Source organism: Musca autumnalis, unplaced genomic scaffold, assembly GCF_047663935.1.
Source record: "Musca autumnalis isolate F117 unplaced genomic scaffold, ASM4766393v1 scaffold_2, whole genome shotgun sequence".
NCBI classification, from domain to species: domain Eukaryota; kingdom Metazoa; phylum Arthropoda; class Insecta; order Diptera; family Muscidae; genus Musca; species Musca autumnalis.
This window is the reverse complement of record NW_027411755.1, coordinates 97845256-97871026: the sequence shown is the minus strand read 5'-3', so window position 1 is coordinate 97871026 and position 25771 is coordinate 97845256. Positions and strand designations below refer to the sequence as shown.

The following is a 25771-nucleotide window of genomic DNA, read 5'->3' as shown; positions in this document are numbered from 1 at the left end:
GTTTAAAATTTACAAGTGTCATTCAATTTCCTTTGTACCCCGCGTGAATTTAGTTTTTTATGCGACGGATCTAATGAGCCCATCCGCGATCGAATCCATTCATTAAAACCGCGGATATAGATACCCTGAAAAATAGGAAAATCAGCAAAAATTTATTTTGACAAATACGCGTACTAAACCGCGATGTTCTTTAAAATTTTTAACGTAAATGGAATCCTTTATACGCGATTATAATATTTGCGAAAACGCGTGTCATAAATTACAGAGATTCGCGAGTAATATGGGTTTTTTACCAAAAATAGAATTTGGAGGCACATCCGCGGTTCTTGAAGAATCTGTTTGAAATATGTGTATATAGACGTATTTTTGATAGGTGCTACTAAAACCAGATGCGCATCAAAATCGTATGCAAATTGCGCGATTTTTACCCACTTTAAGGTTTTTTGCATTGTGTGGTGTAACTGGCGGCACACTTTGACCGCTGAGTGAAACATCAAAATATGCATAGATATTGAAAGAGATTGATTCGCTGTATCCAAAAACGGAAGCGCATCAACTGATTTTAACTAATTCGCGAATAATAGGCTTTTGAATTTCCACATTTTTCGAATGATTGTAATTTCAATATTACTCTTCATTTCCTATCCTTATAAGTTATCACAGTAAGCAAATAAGCTTTCACGATGGTAAACCATATTTCTTGATGAAGTTTTAGCAGTACACATTAATTATTGTATGGGATTTTAGCGAAATAGTTGGTGTTGGGAATCGGCCCAACCCACTCGACGATATGGATGTAGATCTTATCGAACTCGATAAATCATTGTCATCGCCCATTCGTCCATCCCTAGCAAGAGAAAATCACTCTTCTTCTTGAAGTTTAAAAGTGCGATCGTCAGATCTAAATTTTTGTGAAAAAAATAAAACTAAACCTTTTAATAAATAATTCAATTGACCGCCAGTGTCTTTAGAAATTGAAAGTGGTTTTATTTAAAGTGTTTTCTTTTGTTTACAGACAACAAAACGTAAGTATCGTCAGAATACTTGTTGTGTTTGTTGTAGTTTGCAAAAGGTAATATTGTTGTTCGTCTTTGTGCAACAATAATTTCGGTTCAAAATCTACTCTGTAGAATTTGAGCCCCTACAAGTCCATTCGACTGTATTGGAACTTGTACATGGTCCTTCGAGTCCTAAAATAAAGAATCGGCTGAGTTGCCAAAAATTTTTCCAAAAAAAAGCATAAAAATTGCTTAGAAATTGTTGAGAAAAAAGTAGAATTTGTGTTTGCTTGTCTGTGTTCGTATTTGGCGGCTTTTGTTATTTGTTGTTGTGATTGAGACACAACAAAAGAAAAGTGTCATATCCAAAAAAGAAAAAATAATTTGTTTATTTTTGAACACTGAGAAGTTCTGTGTATTTTAATAAGTAAAATAATAACACATACATAAACACCATTAAAAGCATCACTCTCACTTTTTTCATTTTTTTCCATCATTTTATTTGCATTTTGCACATTTGTTTTCATTTGTTGTTTTCATTTATTTCCATTTGTCATTCACGACATAAACGAGTATTGCCATCTCTTTATTGTTGTGTTTGATCGATCTGTCAGTAGTCAATTGTTGCCATATCAACTACTGCTCATAAAGTGTGAATTGAAAATTTGTGTAGTTAGCGTAACGTAACGTAAGGTTGTATAACGTAACGTATAGAACGTAACACAAATTATTAAATTCGTAATAATAATTATAAAAAATAATAAATTCAATACAAAATAAATTTTAATTCAATAAAATATAATAAATTAATTAACAAACAAAATAAAAAAATTACAAAATAATAAAAAATATTGAATTTTATTCTCATAAAAGTTTATAATTTAAACTATTTATTGAGAAAACTCAAAAATTACTTTGCAAACACCTAACAATTTTACGAAATAATTACACTTCATTTATTTAAAAATAAATAAAGCGATAATTATAGTTTGACAAGAGTAATATAAATAATAACACTAATAAATAATATAATACAATAAAAAAAAAAAAAAAAATAAGTTCATAAATAATAAAAAATATAAATTCCATTATAAATAAAATAATACAAAAATAAATTAATATTACTAAAAATGGATTCTATAGTTTGTGCTAGGTTCGAATACGAAACTGATAGCCTTATGAAAACGTGTGAGAAGTTGGGAAAGACTCCTGAAAATGATTTTTCGGTTTCTTTAATAGAAACCAAGTTAGATTCCCTAGATGAAGATTGGCACAATGTACGCAGTGCATTTGAAAGTGTCTATTTGGTAGAAGCAGAAGATGAAGAAGAAGAAAAGTATAAAAGGAAAGCGAGAAAACTGTTTGAGGCAGTTAAAGATAAATATGAAATAACAAAAGCTAATTTAATGGAAATTATGAAGAAAAGAAAACTTGAAAGTCAAGGTAACACCGCTAGAGGCGATGCTACAAATCCATCACTGTTTCACAGCTCAGCTGTCTATCCTCCGAATACAACATTTGATATGTCGGAGATCTGTATTAAAGTGCCACCTTGTGACACTCAAGACTTCTACGGAAGTTATGAAGAATGGCCAACATTTAGAGATATGTTTACGGCCATATATGGTAATCATCCAAGACTTACGCCAGCTCAAAAACTTTACCATTTGCGTAACAAAACAAAGGGTGAAGCTGGGAGAATTGTGGATCGTTATCCATTATCAGATCAGAATTTTTCCTTGGCATGGGAAGCATTGTCTGTGCGATATGAGAATTTGAGAGTTCTCGTAGACAATCAATTAAAGATTTTATTCAATCTTTCGGCAGCAAAGGTTGAATCGAGTAGAGACATCAAAAGAATACAATCGACTGTTAGCGACTGTTTATCTATTTTGAAAGCCCACAATATAAAAGTAGATCAGTGGGACCCAATTTTGATATACTTATGTTCAACTAAGCTTCCAGTTGAAACATTGACCCTTTGGGAACAATCGCTCGAATCTCATTCAGAGCTACCCAAATGGTCACAAATGGAAGATTTTCTAAAAAATAGACATAGAGTGCTTGAGCGAATAGATTGTCTTAGAAATGAAGCAGCTTCCACTTCCTTCAATAGTGGTTTTCCAGCGCATCAAAATGCGCAATCGACGTCATCCAATAGATGCGTCATGTGTAGTAGAAATCACATTTTAAAGAATTGTTCAAGATTTAATAGTTTGAATGTAAACCAGAGAATTGAATTTGTCAGAGAAAAGAGGTTGTGCAATAATTGTCTGACAAGCGGACATATCTCTCAAGAATGTGTTAGTGTACATAGGTGCATGTTTTGCAAGAAGAAGCACCATACCAAACTGCATTTAGCAAATAATGTGCAAGAGAGATTTTCACAGCCAAGAACAGTAGCAAGAGATAATCAAACATCTTTCCGTTCGACAAATGGACGTCAAACAAATGCTCTTGTTACTACTGATGATGTTGTTGAAGAAATGCCATGTTCGTCTAGTTCGGCAGCTCAACCTTCTAATGTGGAAACACATGTGTCAGTGAGTCACGATGACATTATGCTGCCCACAGCTCTAGTTAAAGTAAGGTATTCTGGGGAAATATTTACAATTAGGGCTCTCATTGACTCCGCCTCAAAGAGAACTTTTATTACTCAAAAGGTAGTTAAAAGAATTGGTATTAAAACTGAGAATGCAAGTTTCAAGATTAGCGGGCTGAGTGGAACAGTCGTAGCTAATTCAAATAAAAAGTGTATTCTGACGTTGTGTTCAGAAATAAATGATATTGAGTTTGAAACAGAGGCTTTAATAGTAAAGAATTTAACTAGTTTACTGCCGTCTCAAACAATAAAAATAAAAGACCTAGGAAGCATTAAAGATTTGAAGTTAGCAGACCCAGGTTTCATGATTTCAGCGCAAGTAGATATGCTAATTGGAAGTGATGTTATCCCATACATAATATTAGAGGGAGTTAAAAAGAATATTTTGGGTAATATGATTGCTCAGAATTCAATATATGGATGGTATATATATGGGCCAGTAACGGCAAATGAGATATGTTTAGCGTCCTTACAAGTAGAAACTAATACTGAGTATGACATTATTAAAAAAGTTTTGGGAACAAGAGGAAATTAGTCAGGTTCCTATTTCAACAGAATCAGACGATTATTGCGAGGAATTTTACGCCAATACGACTTACCGTCGAGCAGACGGAAGATTCGTTGTAAAATTACCATTCAAAGATCAATTTCCACAAGAATTGCATTTAGATTCCTCCAGATTTAAAGCAAAGAAGCAATATGAACATATGGAAGTTAAGTTGCGGAAAAATATTGACCTTGAGAAATCTTATAATGATGTGTTGAATGAGTATTTGTCATTGGGACATATGAAACCCACAAGCTCCAAAGAAATCTGTAATGATGGAAAATATTTTTCGTATTACTTACCGCATCATGCTGTCTTTCGGCCAGAAAGTACTAGCACAAAAGTGAGAGTGGTGTTTAATGGATCGAGTAAGACAAAAAGCTCGTATTCATTAAATGATGTTTTACATACAGGGCCAATATTACAAAATGATTTAGTTGCTGTAATACTTAATTGGCGCTTGTATAAGTATGTGTTTAACGGTGACATTGAGAAAATGTACCGACAAATATTTGTTCATCCTTCTGATCGGCAATACCAGAGAATATTGTTTAGAAAAGATTGTCAAAGTGAAATTAAAGATTATGAATTGAGTACAGTAACATTTGGTATTAACTGTGCACCTTATTTGGCGATTCGCACATTGTTGCAATTGGCAGAAGAGTCAAAACAAAAATATCCAATTGCAGCTAAAGTAATAAATAAAGAGATATATGTTGATGATGTATTGACTGGAGGTCATACACTTGCCTCGGCTTTGGAGGCACAAAAACAATTAATGAGTACGTTGAGTTCGGCTGGATTTCCGTTGAAAAAGATTACGGCAAATCATCCGAGTCTGCTTTCAAATGTCCGATCAGAAGATTTATTGAATGGAGAATTTTTAAGAATCGAAGAAATGAGTTCAACAAAAACTTTAGGTATTCGTTGGAATGCCATTACGGACTCATTTTCTTATAGTATGCAGTCACTAGAGGTGTCTAGCCCAATAACCAAAAGAAAAATCTTGTCAACAGTTTCAAAACTATTTGACCCAGCAGGGTGGTTAACGCCTATAATTATACAGGCAAAAATTTTGTTGCAAGACCTTTGGTTAGAAGGCATTAATTGGGATGACAAAGTTTCATCATCCACGTATATAAAATGGAAGAATTTTGTGGATCAATTTTCAAGTATTGATTCGATTCAAATCCCAAGATGGATTAATTATTGCCTAGAGGGCTCTGTACAATTACATGGATTTTGTGATGCTTCTGAGAAAGCATATTGTGCCGCATTATACATTCGTACGAACACAGAAACAAATTCGTCAGTAAGATTGTTAATAGCGAAAAGTAAAGTTGCTCCGTTGAAGAGAGTAAGTTTACCAAGATTAGAGCTTTGTGGTGCCGTATTGCTCTCATCTTTGGTAAAATATGTCGTCTCTAAATTGAATGTAGACAATTATTCTGTTCATTTGTGGACAGATTCTACAATTGTATTGGCATGGTTGCAAAAACATCCATCCACTTGGAATACGTATGTTGCGAACAGAATCGCTACGATATTTCAAAATGTCGAAAATGCAACATGGAGACACGTTTCTACCAAATGCAATCCTGCAGATCTTGGAACTAGAGGTTCTAATACTGCAGATTTATCAAACTGTTCATTATGGTGGAATGGCCCAATGTGGCTACTAAGTCCTGGCAATAATTGGCCAGAAACTAATGTTGTTTTAAAAGATCCACCAGAAAAGAGAAACATTGAAGTACATTGTGCACCAATTGTAGAGGAAGATGGTTATAAAGAGATGATGACAAAATTTTCTTCTTACAATAAAACTTTGTGGATTGTTGGATATATGTATAGAATGAAAAATAAACGAAGAAAAGATGAGAATTCTGATGTAGAAAAAAGAAAACTGCTATCGCAAGATGAGTTGAATCATGCAAAAATGGTTCTTGTCCGAATGGCACAAAGGTTTCATTATCCCCAAGAATATAGTGATTTAGAAAATTCAAAACCAATATCACGACAAAGCCCACTGCGGGCGTTAAATCCACTTTTAGACAAAAATGGAGTAATAAGAGTGAATGGGCGTCTAGCTCAGGGTTTCGGAGTCGGAGTCGGAGTCTACGAGTCGGAGTCGAGCAATTTTGCTGGAGTCTGAGTCGAAAAAAATAACTCGACTCCGACTCCGGGCAAAATTTTTTTTCACGTTATAGAAATATAACATTAAAATTGCAACAAGAACTTTTTTTAATTATTTTTTTTATAAAAGGAAGGTATAAGAAAACATATATCCAAACGGTATATTATACTAAGTTAAAGGAAAATTCACAGGATATTTATTATCCTCTGAAGTGTAGTCTATTCATCCCTATTTTGTTGATCCAATTGATTTTTTACATTTTTGCAAACAAAAGTAAAGTTCTATGACAATTGAATTAAGATTGGACCTTTAAATTCTTTCGTCAGAAGTCTTACTGGTATGCTCACAAAGTTCTATTGGTACACTCATTTTTTTTTTTTGTTTTTATGAGAAGTTATCCTTGTCTTCTATTAAAGACATTGTGGTCTCTATGGGAAATCTTACTGAATACCCTGTGACACAAAATTGAAGTCAAGATCTGGGGGTGGAAAAATTCCTTTTCGGGACATAATGACATAATGAATTTTTTGATTGACCCCCACCAATCATTGAGAAAATAGTTTTTTATCTCTGTTTCGAGATATTGTTTCATCATTGTTAGATGTCATGTTTTCAGTTAAATAGAATGAGGAACCTTTCTGTCGAATATGCTCTCCTTCTACCTCAGTTCCTTCGATGTCCTTTTTGTTCTTGAACTCAAAAAGTAAAACAAAATGAAATTTTTGAAAAAATGTTCCATCGAAAATTATATGTAGGTTTCCCATATCCATTGTCCTTTATCAGTTCTACCCATTACTTTCTAAAAAAAATCGTATGTTAATGTATTTCGGTAAAGTTCGCATAATCTATTAACTATATATGAAATTCGGAGGGTTACGCTTCTGAATCAACGCATCATAAATTTGTTGTTGGTCAACGATGTCTGACAAACGGCGAATCTTTCTTCTAGGATTCATTATATACTCAATGAGGGCTTTAGATGTAGACATTCAAATAACCGGATCCATCCGCCAGGAACAGATATAGTTCATGTGTATCCGAGTTTTCTACACAATCAATAGCTTATACGAAATTCAATAAAATACATAATCATATAGTTTTTCATGAAAAAAGGATCGGGTAAAAGTGATAAAGGACAATGAAAATATGACAATATCGATTACTTGTCCTAGTGGAACGACCATACATAAAATTTTCCTAGCAACATTTTTGTAGAATATTTTCATGCACGAAATCTCAGTGTGCTATTTTTTCAGTTCCAGAAGACATCAATCTGCCTACGTGCTGGGTGGTGTCCACAATATATATCTTAAATATTTCAATAAAATAATCCACTCCACACCAAAGTTCAAAATGTGACCGCTGAACTTTAGTTTAAGGGGTGATCCCTACTTATAAATTTCAGAAAAAAGTAGAAAGTATAAATAGCATATAATATGAGGTCAAATTTTTAAGTCGATCGGAACAATATTGCCTTAGTGTGAGAGTTGGATGGGAACAATTTATTTTATTGTGTATGCAGCATATAAACTGTGTTTTTCTCGAAATCGGCCACAAAAATATATGACAATTGCTTTATTAGTTTTCGAGCTAGAGTTGGCACTGCAAAATGCTTTAATAAAAGCTGGGTTTCGTAGACTGCCTCAAAACTTCGTAATATTTTTCTCTTTCAGATGGAGAAAAAATTTGCCAAAAAGTTACGTAGTGTTCTCGAAAAAAATCATAAAAAATTGCTTTTATTGAGCTTTACAACTGGGGTTCTTCTTTTAAGACTAAGCACACTAAAATGTTGGTTTACATCCAGTTTAAGACTTGGTCACGAATTGCTTATAAGTTTTGTTGCATGTACACAGTCCTTATGATTTGTATTGCCCCTTCATTTTCACATATTTTTAAGATTTTCTCACGCGGAAGAATTCCGCCCAGAATATACTCGTCCAAAAAAAGGAAAACCGACAGAAACTTTCGTAAGATTCGGCCGAAACGATATTGATATGATCGAATATTTTCGAACGAATGTCCTTTCTAATGAATATGTAAGGAAAAACTAACACATTAGCTTATATAGGTCAAAATATAGGAAAAAGTTAAAAAATTTTGCACATTTTATTCATTTTTAGTGGTATAGGAATTCACTCTCGGAGTCGACCCGGAGTCTGAGTCGGAGTCGGAGTCGTGAAAAAATTTCGCCTGGAGTCGGAGTCGAGCCAAAAATACCTCGACTCCGAAACCCTGGTCTAGCTAATGCTAACCTTTCATATGATGAGCGATTTCCAATAGTAATGCCCAATACTTCTCATCTATGTAACATATTTTTGGATTTCATCCATACAACACTGATGCATGCAGATATGTCACTTATGATGTCGACAGTTCAAAGACAGTTTTATATTCCTCGATTGAGAAGAACGGTGAAAAAGATAGTACATAATTGTGTGGTTTGTACGAGGTATAAGCATAATCTGAAATCCCAGATAATGGCAGCATTGCCGTTAGAAAGAACTTCCCTTTCGCTTCCATTTGCAAATGTTGGAGTAGATTTTGCAGGACCTTTCCAAGTAAAATCTGGTACTTTAAGAAATTCACCTTATCAGAAAGCTTATGTATGTATATTTGTGTGTTTTGCGACGAAAGCAATTCATCTTGAAGCGTGTTCGACATTATCTACTGAAGCGTTTCTTGCCACATTTACTCGGTTCATTGGTAGAAGAGGGTTGCCAAGATGTTTAATGTCGGATAATGGAACCAATTTCGTAGGTGCTAACCGTGCTCTGATGAGGGAGTATCAAGAATTTCTAAAAAAGTCTTCCAAAGAAATATCCGAAAAGTATATAATTAATGGCTTTGAATGGAAGTTTATTCCTCCTAGTGCTCCACATATGGGGGGATTATGGGAAGCAGGAGTAAAGAGTTTTAAGTCACATTTCAAGAAAGTTGTGAAGGATATTAAGTTCAATTTTGAGGAGTTTTCGACAATTTTAGTTAGGATAGAGAGTGTCTTGAACTCTAGGCCCCTAACACCAGTATCTGAAGATCCAGAGGATTTAGAAGTTTTAACCCCAGCGCACTTTCTGAGGGGTGGATCGCTTATATTTGCTCCTGAACTGCCAGCGGATGATTTATCACTGATAAATCGTTGGGAAAAGATTAAGGCTCTCCATCACACTTTCAGTAAACGATGGAAAACGGAATATATACGGGAATTGCATAAGAGGTACAAATGGCAATATCCTAAGCGAAATCTAGAGGAAAATGACGTGGTGTTAGTCAAGGATGAGCTGCTGCCTCCGAATGACTGGAAAATGGGACGGGTGGTAAAAGTGCATGAAGGGCACGATGATCACGTAAGAGTAGTTGATATTAAAACTACAACAGGTATAATTTCTCGTCCAATTGTGAAATTATGTGTTCTCCCAGTCCGTGGTTGTCAGTAGAAAAGTAATAAATGTATATGTGTGTAAAAATGATATGGCTTTGACTAATATAGTATGCCTTCAATGGCGACTTCCTTTCCATGGGGTTTCTCTTTATTCTCTATACATTTCTTATAGCTATATCATCATGAACATGGGCAAAGTCGAACAATGCATGTTGTGTTTTGGTATCCATCATCTAAGGTTCTGTGCCGCCTTTAGGATGATGTCTGTAGAACAGAGGGAAAATGTAGTGCTTTCATATGGGTACTGCATCAACTGCTTGGGGCAAGGCCATTTTGTACGCAACTGTCCATGGGCAGGAAGTTGCAGAATGTGCGGAGTTCGCCACAACATTATGATCCATCGTTCAATAGCAACGACAATGGGAACGGGAAATCGAGGAGGTAACATGGAAGGCGTATCTAGGACTAGAGTCCATCCCTACCAAAACCAAAGAGCAGCGCAAAAGCAGCAGCAACAACAACTTCTGAATGGTCTACAAGGTAGAAAAACAAATATGCAGCTAGCTCAAGAGCACCAGGACCAAGCAAAGAAATTGCAACAGGAGGCTAAACACCATGAAGAAAAGGCCAAACATTACGAACTAAAGGCCAAGCAACAACAACAAAAACGCGAAAAAAACAAAGCGGCCAAGCAACAACAAATACAAGAGCCAAACCAACAACATAACCGACAGGCTAAAAAACGACAACAAGAGGCGAAACAAACAGAAACCAATGAACATCAAAACGCTGAAATCCCAAACCAGCAAATCGCCAACGAAGGGACCAGCAAAAAGATGCCGGAGAATACAACCGAAGAATCGGATAAAATGGGCAGGTTGCTAAATGTATTGGAAAGAATAGCGACCGTTCTTACGTTTGCACCAGTGCAAGGGGCCCGGCATGTTGGGAATCGGCCCAACCCACTCGACGATATGGATGTAGATCTTATCGAACTCGATAAATCATTGTCATCGCCCATTCGTCCATCCCTAGCAAGAGAAAATCACTCTTCTTCTTGAAGTTTAAAAGTGCGATCGTCAGATCTAAATTTTTGTGAAAAAAATAAAACTAAACCTTTTAATAAATAATTCAATTGACCGCCAGTGTCTTTAGAAATTGAAAGTGGTTTTATTTAAAGTGTTTTCTTTTGTTTACAGACAACAAAACGTAAGTATCGTCAGAATACTTGTTGTGTTTGTTGTAGTTTGCAAAAGGTAATATTGTTGTTCGTCTTTGTGCAACAATAATTTCGGTTCAAAATCTACTCTGTAGAATTTGAGCCCCTACAAGTCCATTCGACTGTATTGGAACTTGTACAGTTGGAGAACTCCCAAATATTTTTTTCTAATTTTTCGAATCAAACCAAAAAATAGGTTTGCAACAATATTTTCCAACAATAAGTTTTTCTCTTTTGTTGTTGCTATAATATGCAATTTATGTACCCAATCTCTATAAATTTGGTATCATATTTTTCTACGCATTGTCTAGATTGCGTATATATTTTTCAATTTATTTTTTGAGGTTTTGTACGGACTCTGGGACAGGATAATTTGGATTTTCTTCAATTTTTGTTATTATTTGTTGATTTTCCGCGAAAATAATAATACATTTAATGACTATTTAAACATCTGCGAATAGATATGGAACGCTGTTAACGATTTATGCATAGATTTTCTCATAACAACAAATAAGCTATTTTTAAATATTTTTTCTTTATACGAGAATAAAAACCGCTATAACTTTTGCGCGCATCGTCCAATTTTGTGAACGCGAACAGATTTGAAACCAGAATTTTTTCTTAACCTCTATGCCAAAAATTGTAGATGTGCCCGGAATTTTTTTTTTTAATTTTTTTCAAATGGAATTGCAAAGGATTTTTGTTTTTCGCCATATACATATTCTATTTTTAATTATTGATCCAGCTAGTAGGGTTATGTTTTTGTTGTTGCAGCAACGCAAATGCGTTCGTTCGTGTATTATTTCAGTTATCAGGTTCCTCTGTATCCAGATTAATAAATTAGGAGGGTTGACGTTTTTTATTTGGGATTAGGAGGGTTGGCGTTTTTTATTTGGGATGATGACTTCTATATAGTTTTTCAAAATAGTCAGGCTTAATCCCATAGTCGTTGCTTTAATATTTGATTAAAACAACTTTAATTTATTAGTGGAAAAAAATTGGCGATGATTACCAAGGGGTAATGCAGGGAAGACTATATTTTCAGATCTCACCACAGATCTTCATCAGTTCCCTTCTTTCTTGTTTTTCAACAAGAAAATTGTTATAAAAAAATTTTGCTCGCCCAAACAGATACGTACCCAAAGCTGGACAGCTAAACAAATGCAGTGTATCGTGTGGTCCCAATCTACATGCTGGGCAAGTGTTGGGTAGGTTAGGTTAGGTTTAGGATGCGTAGCTGCCATGTTGGCAGCCACTACACTCGGAAACCTTGAGGTCCATTGTGATGAGATGATGTGTAGATTGATCCGGTTATTGATTTGTGCATGTAAATGTATATATGGTGATTTGTGCATGTTGGTGGTGATGGTATGTTACTGACTGGGATGTAGTGTTGTATGCATACTGATGATGGTGATGGTAGTGTAGAATGATTTGTGCAAGCGTATGGTAATGGTTTGTGATGATTATTAAGGTTGATTAGGAAACAAGTGACATGATGCCTGTCATAGCTGGAGCCGTAAGGTGTTGTATGGCTATGGCAGATAGCGTGTGACTGTAGTTGCCGGTGTGATGTGCTATGTGGGGGGAGGTGGTGGATTAGGTTGAAGGGGTTTGGATAGGAAGGGAAGTGGAAATTTGTAGGACAGGAGAAGAGAATAAGATGAGTAGTTAAGTTGAGAATAATTAGTGATTGTAAAAGAGAGAACACATTGTTTGAGAAGAAAAGATTAATTCTTTAAATAGAATTTATTTACTAATGGTTCTAAGTCTGAACTGACCTGCCCCAGAGCCACTTAAGGCTCTTGCAGTAAGATACCAGGATTGTGGGGTCAATAGAAGAGAAGTAGGAAAGAGATTCAATCACATGTACACCAAATAGTATATGCCTTTTGACCATCAGTCTAGGACATTTGCATAGAAGGTGCTCGATTGTCTCCGTTTCCTCCTCATCCTCGCATAACCTGCAGTACTCAATGTTGTTGCCATCCCACTTACATGTCATAGATCTAATGCTACAGTGGCCAGTTATGACTCCTGTAGCGATTCTGATCTCCGACTTGCAAAGTGAGAGAAGGGACGCAGTTCTACGCCCTGAGATTGCCGGCCAGATTGACTTCGATACCTTGCAACCAGGTACGTCCTGCCAAATCCTTACAGGTTTCTCTGTATAGAACTGACTGAGTTTGCCGAGGAAGTAGCAGAGCGGTGGATTGACATAGTCCTCTACCGTAAGGTCAGAGGACTGGGAGCCACGACTTGCTAATTCGTCAACAATCTCGTTCCCTTCAACATTGCAGTGTCCTGGCACCCAACAGAGGTTAACGCTTAAATTACATGTTTTTAAGGTGGACCTACAATTTTGAACGATCCTAGATTTAATAGTATATGACCCTAGCGCCTTAAGGGCAGCCTTACTATCTACGTTGACTGTGACTGTCCTTCAATACTGCAAAGACTTCCGCTTGAAAAACACTGCAATTTGTTGACTGTGACTGTCCTACCTGTCCGCCCATCAGTCCTACTACTAATTCTAAGGCCTTCAATACTGCAAAGACTTCCGCTTGAAAAACACTGCAATTTGTATTAAGCTTATAAAAACGTCTTATGTTCAGCTCCTCACAGTACACCCCCGCTCCAGTACCTTCAACCATCTTTGAACCATCAGTAAAAATGATGAGGCTATCGGGTAGTGGCCTGCCATGCTCCCATTCACTTCTGTCAGGGATAGAGACCTTCGCTGCTTCGAGATCCAGCGAAGGCGAAATGTAGTCAGTTACACTCCCTCGGTGACTTAGTCCGATCTGACTGCTAAACTGGTGTAAAATACTAGCATGCCCAGACCCTGAGGATCGCCATAGATTAAGCTCCTTGAGCCTCAAGGCACTACGGGATGCTAGATACTGAACAGAAATGTCCAGAGGCTGGATGTTCAGTATTGCACTCAGTGCTGCTTGAGGGGTGCTCCTCACTGCTCCTGTAATAAGAACTGAAACAGATCTTTGCACAGTAGCTAACCTAGACAAATTGGACTTGTTGTTCAGGGCCTGCCACCAAACAAGACACCCATAGGTCAAATGGGGCATACCACTGTCAAGAACAACCAGTGTATGACATGTGGTCTCAGACCCCAGCTCCTACCTATTGAGTTCTTGCAAGAATAGAGTGCAATTAGACCCCTCTTAGTGCGCTCCTCCGTGTTTTTTTATATCTAAGTTGATGGTCAAGAATCACTCCCAGGTACTTCGCCTCTGTAGAGAGATTTATGGGCCGATTCCGTACAGCGAGGCGAGTCGTGTCGCGTTGCCAGTTGCAATTTTTCCATTACGTATGGCAAAAGTCGCACGACGACGTCAAATTTTGTCGCCGTAATGTTCATTTTCCGGCGACAACATATTAGCTGTCGCCGTTCATTTTTACTAACGAATAAAAATAAAATAAAAATAAAAATAACTTGTTATCGACGATTATTTTCTATTGCTGTACGTAGTGCATTTTTTAAATTTTGTCGCAGAGACGATAGACGACGCGACATGACTCGCCTCGCTGTACGGAATCGACCCATTAGCTGCACTCCATCTAGTGTTGGTGGTACGAACTCGGCGGTCTTCCTTTTTCTAGTAAAGAGCACCAGCTCTGTCTTTGCCGGATTCACGCCAAGTCCGTTGGTGTGAGCCCAGCGTAAGAGTTTGGCAAGTGCTCTTTGCATTAAATCAGATAATGTGGACAGAAATTTCCCGCTAATCAGGATGACCACATCATCCGCATAAGCAACTACCTTAGTTCCTAGATTGTCGAATTCCCTGAGTATCCAATTTATCACCAGTAGCCAGAGCAAGGGAGATAAGACTCCCCCCTGAGGTGTGCCTCTGGTGACAGATCTCCTAATAGAGCTCTCCCCAATATTAGAATTGATAAGCCTGCTTCTAAGCATGCTATCAATCCAATCTATTAGGATAGAGGGGACACTCAGCGATTCTAGAAAGGAGTGGATGAATTCACGTTGTTAAAGGCACCCTCTATATCCAGAAAGGCAGCCAAGGTGAAATTCGATTCAACCATATTCTTCTCTATATAACCCAAGATACAATGTAGCGCTGTTTCTGTTGATTTCCCTTTAATATAAGCGTGTTGTGAGTTGCTTATAAGGACTCGGCTGAAGAAAGTTTTAATTTCTAAGTCTAACAACCTTTCCAAAGTCTTTAAGAGAAAGGAGGAAAGACTAATCGGCCTATAGTCCTTCGGCAGCGAGTGACTTGGTTTCCCAGCTTTGGGAATATAGGTCACGGTTACCTCTTTCCACAGCGCCGGTATGTGCGATAGTAGTAAACAAGCCCTAAAAATATTCTGAAGAATGGTTGTCAAAAGAGTCGGTGTGTTCTGAAGCATCGCTGGAATGATGCCATCAGGTCCAGGAGACTTATATGGCTGAAAAGTACTTATCGCCCATGAGATTTTGTGATAGCTTATTAATCTGTTGACAAGAGCCACCTCCCTTGGAGTGCGGGTCCTGCTTTTGTCCACGCCAGATGTACTCGAGCTGGCATCCTCACTTCCAGGGAAATGTGTTGCTGTCAACAGATCTAAAGTCTCTAGAACGGAGTTAGTCCAGGTACCGTCATCCCGATTAAAACTCTCTCTATAGAGATTCCAATCGGTATCAGATTTGGCGCTGTTAGCTTTATTAAAAGCTTTCCTGCTGTTTTTTCTAAGCTTTGCTAGCTCCTTGTTCCAACAAACTGGTTGAGTTCTCCTACCAGGATAAGATAATGGGCAAGACTTCTCATAACAACCCTGGAGGGCACGCGTAAGATCTGCAACTTGGTCATAGAACTGACTGAGTTTGCCGAGGAAGTAGCAGAGCGGTGGATTGACATAGTCCTCTACCGTAAGGTCAGAGGACTGGGAGCCACGACTTGCTAATTCGTCAACAATCTCGTTCCCTTCAACATTGCAGTGTCCTGGCACCCAACAGAGGTTAACGCTTAAATTACATGTTTTTAAGGTGGACCTACAATTTTGAACGATCCTAGATTTAATAGTATATGACCCTAGCGCCTTAAGGGCAGCCTTACTATCTACGTTGACTGTGACTGTCCTTCAATACTGCAAAGACTTCCGCTTGAAAAACACTGCAATTTGTTGACTGTGACTGTCCTACCTGTCCGCCCATCAGTCCTACTACTAATTCTAAGGCCTTCAATACTGCAAAGACTTCCGCTTGAAAAACACTGCAATTTGTATTAAGCTTATAAAAACGTCTTCTGTTCAGCTCCTCACAGTACACCCCCGCTCCAGTACCTTCAACCATCTTTGAACCATCAGTAAAAATGATGAGGCTATCGGGTAGTGGCCTGCCATGCTCCCATTCACTTCTGTCAGGGATAGAGACCTTCGCTGCTTCGAGATCCAGCGAAGGCGAAATGTAGTCAGTTACACTCCCTCGGTGACTTAGTCCGATCTGACTGCTAAACTGGTGTAAAATACTAGCATGCCCAGACCCTGAGGATCGCCATAGATTAAGCTCCTTGAGCCTCAAGGCACTACGGGATGCTAGATACTGAACAGAAATGTCCAGAGGCTGGATGTTCAGTATTGCACTCAGTGCTGCTTGAGGGGTGCTCCTCACTGCTCCTGTAATAAGAACTGAAACAGATCTTTGCACAGTAGCTAACCTAGACAAATTGGACTTGTTGTTCAGGGCCTGCCACCAAACAAGACACCCATAGGTCAAATGGGGCATACCACTGTCAAGAACAACCAGTGTATGACATGTGGTCTCAGACCCCAGCTCCTACCTATTGAGTTCTTGCAAGAATAGAGTGCAATTAGACCCCTCTTACTGCGCTCCTCCGTGTTTTTTTATATCTAAGTTGATGGTCAAGAATCACTCCCAGGTACTTCGCCTCTGTAGAGAGATTTATGGGCCGATTCCGTACAGCGAGGCGAGTCGTGTCGCGTTGCCAGTTGCAATTTTTCCATTACGTATGGCAAAAGTCGCACGACGACGTCAAATTTTGTCGCCGTAATGTTCATTTTCCGGCGACAACATATTAGCTGTCGCCGTTCATTTTTACTAACGAATAAAAATAAAATAAAAAAAAAATAAAAATAACTTGTTATCGACGATTATTTTCTATTGCTGTACGTAGTGCATTTTTTAAATTTTGTCGCAGAGACGATAGACGACGCGACATGACTCGCCTCGCTGTACGGAATCGACCCATTAGCTGCACTCCATCTAGTGTTGGTGGTACGAACTCGGCGGTCTTCCTTTTTCTAGTAAAGAGCACCAGCTCTGTCTTTGCCGGATTCACGCCAAGTCCGTTGGTGTGAGCCCAGCGTAAGAGTTTGGCAAGTGCTCTTTGCATTAAATCAGATAATGTGGACAGAAATTTCCCGCTAATCAGGATGACCACATCATCCGCATAAGCAACTACCTTAGTTCCTAGATTGTCGAATTCCCTGAGTATCCAATTTATCACCAGTAGCCAGAGCAAGGGAGATAAGACTCCCCCCTGAGGTGTGCCTCTGGTGACAGATCTCCTAATAGAGCTCTCCCCAATATTAGAATTGATAAGCCTGCTTCTAAGCATGCTATCAATCCAATCTATTAGGATAGAGGGGACACTCAGCGATTCTAGAAAGGAGTGGATGGATTCACGTTGTTAAAGGCACCCTCTATATCCAGAAAGGCAGCCAAGGTGAAATTCGATTCAACCATATTCTTCTCTATATAACCCAAGATACAATGTAGCGCTGTTTCTGTTGATTTCCCTTTAATATAAGCGTGTTGTGAGTTGCTTATAAGGACTCGGCTGAAGAAAGTTTTAATTTCTAAGTGTAACAACCTTTCCAAAGTCTTTAAGAGAAAGGAGGAAAGACTAATCGGCCTATAGTCCTTCGGCAGCGAGTGACTTGGTTTCCCAGCTTTGGGAATATAGGTCACGGTTACCTCTTTCCACAGCGCCGGTATGTGCGATAGTAGTAAACAAGCCCTAAAAATATTCTGAAGAATGGTTGTCAAAAGAGTCGGTGTGTTCTGAAGCATCGCTGGAATGATGCCATCAGGTCCAGGAGACTTATATGGCTGAAAAGTACTTATCGCCCATGAGATTTTGTGATAGCTTATTAATCTGTTGACAAGAGCCACCTCCCTTGGAGTGCGGGTCCTGCTTTTGTCCACGCCAGATGTACTCGAGCTGGCATCCTCACTTCCAGGGAAATGTGTTGCTGTCAACAGATCTAAAGTCTCTAGAACGGATTTAGTCCAGGTACCGTCATCCCGATTAAAACTCTCTCTATAGAGATTCCAATCGGTATCAGATTTGGCGCTGTTAGCTTTATTAAAAGCTTTCCTGCTGTTTTTTCTAAGCTTTGCTAGCTCCTTGTTCCAACAAACTGGTTGAGTTCTCCTACCAGGATAAGATAATGGGCAAGACTTCTCATAACAACCCTGGAGGACACGCGTAAGATCTGCAACTTGGTCATCTTTTTCCTCCGTTGTGCGTGGTTCAGGGAACTCGCACAACCTCGCGGAAACAAGGGAGTTGTAGTTTTCCCAGTTTGCCCTCCTTGGATTCCTATGAGGCGGTTGCCTTTTACTTCCATAGTGGACTTGAAAGTGTATCGCTCGGTGATCTGAAAAAGAGCACTGCTCCGATACTCTCCAGTCCACTATGGCTGTATCTTCCATATTTGTAAGGGTGAGATCAATGACCTCCTCCCTTACCCTATTATGGAAGGTTGCAGTGTTACCCCTATTACATGCTCGTAGATTATTAGTTAAAATAAAATCGAATATGGACTCACCTTTCGCATTGGTGTCTTTGCTTCCCCAGTGGAAGTGATGAGCATTTGCATCACAGCCCATCACTAACCTGCATCTGCCCGTCGTCTCCTCCACTAGTTTGCGCACCAATCCGCTTGGTGGGTCGGGTGCCTAATACGGCATGTAGACCGAGGCCAGAACTAAAGCCCTACCGGTAACTTCGTCTAGCCTCACCCACTAGAGTTGAAAAAGATTTAGACTCTTTCTAGCTACAATACAGGTTCTTACCTTGTCTCCATTATTCGTATAGAATAGTGATAAATGCTTATTGTTTAGTCCAGAAACCCTATTTTTATATAAATAGGGTTCCTGAACCAAAGCAATATCTACTGCAGAATCTGTGAGGGAGAGAAGGAGTTCAGCAGCCGCGGCCTTACAATGATGCAGATTGATCTGCAGGAAGCCTCCAGCCATCAACAGAAAGACCCCTGTTCTGCTTCCTCAGCATCTTGACTACTTCCCCTGCATCAGAGTAAGGGACAGCAGCTGTCCCAGAGGTCACCAGCACCCTCTATTAACTGGATGAGGAAGTCTCTCGACTCCTCATCCTGACAATAGAGGATTCTGACTCCCCTTTGGACAACCGCCCTGCCGAAGCTGGCGTCTACCTCATCGGAGGTGATGGCCTTCCTGAGAAGGCGTTCCACTGCGATCCAGTGCGTGTCGCTGATCCTCCCATCCAGATCAGCCTTATCGATGACCGCCACTCGGAGATTCTCCGGGGCGATCACCCCTTCTAGGCTCGCTGGCTTCGGTGTTCTGTCATTTGAAGATTGGGGGTATCAGACCTGGGTCAGCTTTACTGGCCTTCCCAGGTTGAGCCCCTACTGTCTTCCTATGACCGGTCCCCTGTGAGTGCGGGTCCATTTGGTTGATCGGTCGACGATCCACCACCCTCTTGGCAACAGGATGCGGATCCTCAGAAGACCTGACCCTCTTAACGCATTCCTGCGCAGATATCCTTGAGTATCCGCACTGTTTAGAGGTCGATGGTCCATCTCCCGCCACCACCCCATGACCTTTCACAGTGCCAGCACCGCTCTTGACATCAGAAGAGTGAGGTCCAGTAGGTGTCGATGGCTTTACAGTGGTCTGTTGCCCTCTGCACAGTCGCCCCTACTAGATCCGCACCTTTTTTTACCCCGGCAGGTTCGATGGCAGCCACCGACGAGACAGTCGACATAGGCGGTACCTTTGGCGGCTGTCTAGCTTGTGGCTGCAACTTTCCCTGCGCCAACTTCGAAACGGAAGGGATCACACCAGTGTTTCCCTTACGTTCCGTCGTCTTCGGGGCCAGTGGATCCAACCTGCTCGATCCTACCGCGGTCGTCAAAGACGTTCGCAAAAGACTCCAGCAGTTTGACAGCACCGGATTTGCATTTTTCCCTGTAGAGGTTGCCCTTGTCTCAGCCGCTGGGCTGGAGACTGCAGCCTCAACAGGGGTCGAAATTTTGTCAATTGGCAAGAAGATCTTTTCAATGTGAGGGTATTTCCGTTGGAAACGCCTCACAAATCGGATCTTCAGGCCAACTTCCCTAAATTCCGACTGGGTCACCTCGGAGGAGTCTTTGCCAATAAACCTCTGACAGTAGAAGATAGCTCTACGGTAATTGTATCTATCCTTCTTCTGCCGAGATCTATTAGCTTTGATTGAAGGAGACATGGGGGAGGCCGTCATCGTTTCCTCCTCCACAGCATCCTTCACCAAGGTATCCTGCCTGTTTAGGAGAGGTTTGTCGGAGTCGACCGACACTTCAGCCCCTGAGGGAGCAGGATCCCCGACCGTATGGTTGGAGCTCTCCAGGGCACAAGAGAGAGAGTAGCGGTGGATGATTGAGATGGGATAATTGTAATATCCATCTCATCATCCTCCCAACTCTCCCAGTCTAATGGAGGGAGGCTCTCTTGACTTAGTCGGAGACTCTCGGGTTGATGGGTATCGTGGCGTCAATTCGGGCCCAATACGAATTGAGGCGGCTGCATCGTTTGGATCTTAACTGGGCTAAAACCACTCGTGTTTGCCTTGGCAGCTGGCGTTCTTCTGCTGCGATGGATGGGTGGTGGTCTCCAAGTACGGCATTCACACTGTATCTCTGTACTGCCTGCGCAACCATGTCAGTGTGAATGCTATCCAAGCCTACCTGATAAACTCGTTGGTCTAGAGGTTCTCTTTTATACCTTTGGACCTCTATCTCTAAATCATGAAGATCTCTCCTGACGTTCCTGGGTGGAGGAAGCCTGTCCATTAAACCGCGACAGGGATGCTCACTGCGATAACACCCAAGCAGGTACTGCATCGACAACATTTTATTGTGTTGACGCACAGGTAAAATCTTCGTCTCCTCATGAAGACGGTCCACTGGTGTCATGAGGAGGCACACTGTAGCAGTCCTAAGGGCAGCATACTGGCACGTTTGAATGTTCTTACACCGCGTAGTGCTAACCTTTGCAGACCACGCTGGCGCCACATATCTTACCACAGATCAGTCTATTGCATTGTAGGTGGTCAACAAGGTTTCTTTGTCAGCTCCCCAAGTGCTGCCGGCCAGCGACTTGAGCACCTTGTTCCTACTTCTGATATTATCGCAAATAGCTGTGGCATGCGCGGACGACTTAAACATGCCATCGAACGATACACAGAGTATTTTGGGGTAGTTAGTGGTCGGAATCAGTGCACCATCGACCAATATGTTCAGTGGGAGCCTCATTTCAGCCGTCCATGTGGTGAACAGTGTGGCAGTGGATTTAGCGGCGGATATTTTCTTATTCCTCAGATGGAAGAACTGCACTAGGTCAGCTATATAGACCTTTAACCTATCACATATGTCATCGATGATAGGACCCGACGCCAAGATCGTACAATCATCCGCAAACATCACGATCTCTATACCGTCTGGAGGGTGTGGAATTCCAGGCTGTCAACTTTCCAGGCTTCTGGTATGATATGGGTGGCTAACGATAGGTTGAGGACACTTGTTAAATACTCAACTCCAGGTTCATCCAGTTGCTTAAGCATTACCATCGATATTCGGTGTGGGCCCAACGCTTTGGATGACTTCGCGTTTCGGATGACATCTACAACATCCCTCATCGTAAATTGTGGTGGTACCTCCGGGGATGTAAGGGCTCTTCGTATACGGCGTAGCACACTTCTTTTCGCCCTATGAGCTCTATGAACTGCCGGTTAAAATAACACGCGCACCTCTTTGGGTCAGTTACAGTCACGCCGTTGAAAGTAACTGCTGTTCTGAAATCCTTCTTTTCAGGATTCGAGTGATTTACCCGTTGCCCAGGATTTACTTAATCCTGCACCAATGTTGCATTGCTTCAGGTGGACTAGCCACTTTTTCCGCTTATGTTCGCCTACTAACCTGTTGTCTACAAGGGTAAGCTCTCTAACTATTGCGTCTTCAGGGTTCGTACGACGAAGCTCATCACCCTCATTTGCTAGTCCCGTCGCCTCTGCTGGGAAATTTGGTCTTATTTCGGGTATTCGACCAGCAGGTATGTATCGAGGGAGTGGGCAATTCTCTGAAGCGGTGATTGGTAAATTCTCTGAACCCTTGCCAATCAGCTTTCCCATGGTTCAGGAAAGCGCGGCGTTCAGAGGTTATGAAATCGGGTGGTCTGTTTGCGGAGATGATGATAGGGGTGTTCTGAGCTAAGGGAAATGACGGATTGCCAGGATACGTCATTTATTAGACCTGGTGACACAATGGTGATATCTGGCGAGCTGTGGCAGTCTCCTCTAATCCTCGTAGGAGCGTTTTCATTCACCGTGCAAAACGTGGAGCTCAGCCAGCGCTGGTCATTACCTAGGACGGAATGTCAAAGCTCGTGATGAGCATTGAAGTCCCCTAGCACCAGACGGTTATTGCCCTCTAAAAGCGAACTAATATCGGGCATATAACGCCCGCCGGGCACAGCTATTCATCGGCGGTATGTATACATTAAGCAGCTCTACCTTGGCAGTACCACACTTTACATTCCATGTATGGGTCACTAGAGCCAAGCTCAAGCGAGATAGGTCTGTTCTGGACAGACTGGTGTATCAAGAAGGCAAGTCCTCCTCCTCTGCTTCTTGTGCGACCCTTCCGCAAAACGTTGTAAACATCACAACGCAAGCTACAGGTGGCGGTGAGCATTGCTTCGTTCGTATTCCGAAGACGAAGAATCAGACCATTCCATACATCCATTACATCTCACCATTGTTGACATGTGGTGGATGAATCTGGCAAACGCAACAGATCCACTCTGGCCAGGGGTTCATATCTATCCCGGAGTAGGGTTCTGTAATTTGCTTTGGTGAAGTTTTAGGGAAAGGTCACAGCAAGTGCATTAATTGTTTTTTGTTGAGTGTGTGTACAGTTGTTAATAATAATAATTGTTCCACAAACATCCCTGACGGGACGGGATTCATATTAGCTCAATGGTAAGGCACCTTCTGTTTATTGCCGAGTCCGAACGGCGTGTCTAAGACACCACTTGTAGAGAAGTTTTACATGGTTCAAATATTCAGGAAATGTCGCCAATATTGCTGAGGAGTATTTTGCCACCGTTGAAAATGTTGATGTTGCCTGGCCGGGGAATCGAACCCACGAACTTTAGCGTGCAAGGCGGGTGTGCATACCATTGCACCACGGTGGCACCCTACAGTTGTTACTAGCATTTAAATGTTTTTTTTTTTTTGACCGATATTGCCTAGCCTAGCCTAATCGTGCCATTAACCAGACACTTAAAAGATTTTCTGATGCTGTTTTTTGATGATCTATATTGAATCGGCGTTGTCCGATTGTCCATTTGTAATGTGTACGGATCAAATGTGACATTCTTACATTTCAGCCTAATGTCAGCCGACTGTCGAAAACGAATTCTTTGGATCAATGACTACAGATGTCCCAAGAATTTTCGTATTTTAAGCGGTTTCCCAAACAAACTTGTTTCTATGCCCTGTAACTGTAATTTTGCTCGTGCGCAGTTATAAAGTTAAATCCTATTGATTTGTAGTTGAAATCTACTGAAGTGGTTACATTTCTTCAGTTCCTAACATCCATCAAACTTCACACAAATAACGAATAAATGTTCTTTTTTATTTCAATTGCTTTATTAAAAACTTATAGAAAAGAGCTTCCAAACACAACAACAACATCGGTATGTTTGTTTAAATATTTCTTTTGGTTTAGTAGATTTAGCATTTACATACGTCAGACATAACGAGTGTGTTCTTCAACCACTAAGTACAATTAATATGCAATAGGAGTGTTCATAATAATAATAATAATTGTTATATTAGTAAAAAAACATGTACATATCACCAAATTAAATGTACAAGAAGTTATATAAACAGTTTGGCCAAAGCTTTATTTTAAACTTTCTGCTGTGGGGATGTACTGTTATCCACACAATTTGCTATTGTACTTAGCGTAGTTGTTATGCGTTCAATTGATTCTTTTATAGACGATGATTGCACGGTTTGGGAATTCTTGTCTCCGAGTTGGGCTAAACAGACATCTTTAAGTTTTTCCGTATACTTATAAATCTGGTGCAGATAATTAGAAATCAAACTTTCAAAATCAGATTTCTCATTAGAATCCGAGATAATATTTTCGCCAGGAAGATTGTATGATAAATTGTGAATTGAATCCCTTAAAACATCATAATTTTCATTTCCATCCGTATCTTTAAAGACACCCAACTCCTTCCACTCAATGTCTACATATTTGAATAAGTCGCCCAGGTTACAATATTCTTGCAATGTATTGAGCCAAACTTGAAGTCGTGCTATTGGCCATTCAGCTTGCAGTTGATTTTCCTTATCAATGATTATAATCTGGAAATGCGGGACACCGAATTGGTCAACAGAATACAGTGGTTTAAATTGCAATTTAATATTATTACTATCACAATGGGCGTTGGCTTCCTCAACCTAGAAATATAAATAAATTATTATATGTTACGAGCCTTTGTTGAAGAAATATTTGTTAGGGTTCTACTGTAAACAAACAGAAACTAGACATCATTGTTATTATGTATACACACATACATACACATATACACTCACTACCTCAAACCTACAGGCAATCTGAAGTTAGTTTTATCTTATTTTATAAATGAGGAACTTTTTGGTGTCTAATTTTCTGTAAAAATTCGACATTTCTCTAATATACAATAACAATTACATTACAATCCCATTTGCGTCGTATCCACTCACCATTTGGAAAAAAATACGATAGGCAAATAACACTAACAGGGTGTTTTTGTAAAAATGCTTGCCTGTCACACGAACCGTTCGTACTAAAACGTATACGTTCAAAATTTGGTTCTTGTAAAATTTTACGAACCATTAGTTTTTATCTAAAAGCTTTCGTCTATTTCATAAAAGCTTTTATATTTCAGGGTTTCCATTAGACTTATTTTGTGAATTTTGCATAGGCATCTGCACGTAAAATGTGTTACTTGATGGCAACCCCGATAAACAGATGACAAACAAAAAATAAGAAAAAAATGTAATCAAATTTGTGCAAAAATAATTGTGATAATATGAAGAAACGGATGTGCATATACGCGCGTGCTTCTGTAGAAATAAATAAAATTGCATTCCCTTCCAGTTTTCGTGTGTTTTGTGCCATTTATTACTCAAATTATTTAATTTTCATTCAAAACGATGGGTCTTTTCCATTCGTTTATTTTTGACGTATTCGTTCGTCTGATTTTGTTACGAAAACCAAAAAATTACGAAAATAAAAAGCTTTCATTTGTTTGTCACACGAATACAAACGTCAACCGCTATGAAAATCATGCTCTCGGGAAGAACTGTTCCACACATTAGATACTTTTTTGAGTGTCTAATTGGACACTTCAGAAAGTTATTAAAACGATAATATCGGTGGAGCAATGGTAAGCATGCTCGCTTTGCAATCTGAATGCCCGGGTTCGATTCTATCTAATTTCCATCCTTCATTGGGATATATATGAGATAGCTTACATTTATTTTTAGATACATATGTTATTGTTGTTATTTGTCTATCCTATTCTTTTCTAAATGGTGACTGGATACGATG

At 39.8% G+C, this 25771-nt stretch overlaps 1 protein-coding gene across 2 annotated transcripts in view; it reads right to left on the bottom strand.

The window, feature by feature from the left end:
• Nucleotides 1-23792: 23792 nt before the first annotated feature.
• The window catches only part of neb (kinesin family member nebbish), a 162851-nt gene continuing 160872 nt past the window's right edge, over nt 23793-25771 (bottom strand). Inside the window, exon 6 of one of the 2 annotated variants that reach the window (XM_073968595.1) lies at nt 23793-24636. In XM_073968595.1, the coding sequence (XP_073824696.1) occupies nt 24076-24636 (561 nt within the window). In that variant the 3' untranslated portion in view covers nt 23793-24075. The remainder of the gene's footprint in view (nt 24637-25771) is intronic. The other variant, XM_073968596.1, reaches the window with a different exon arrangement.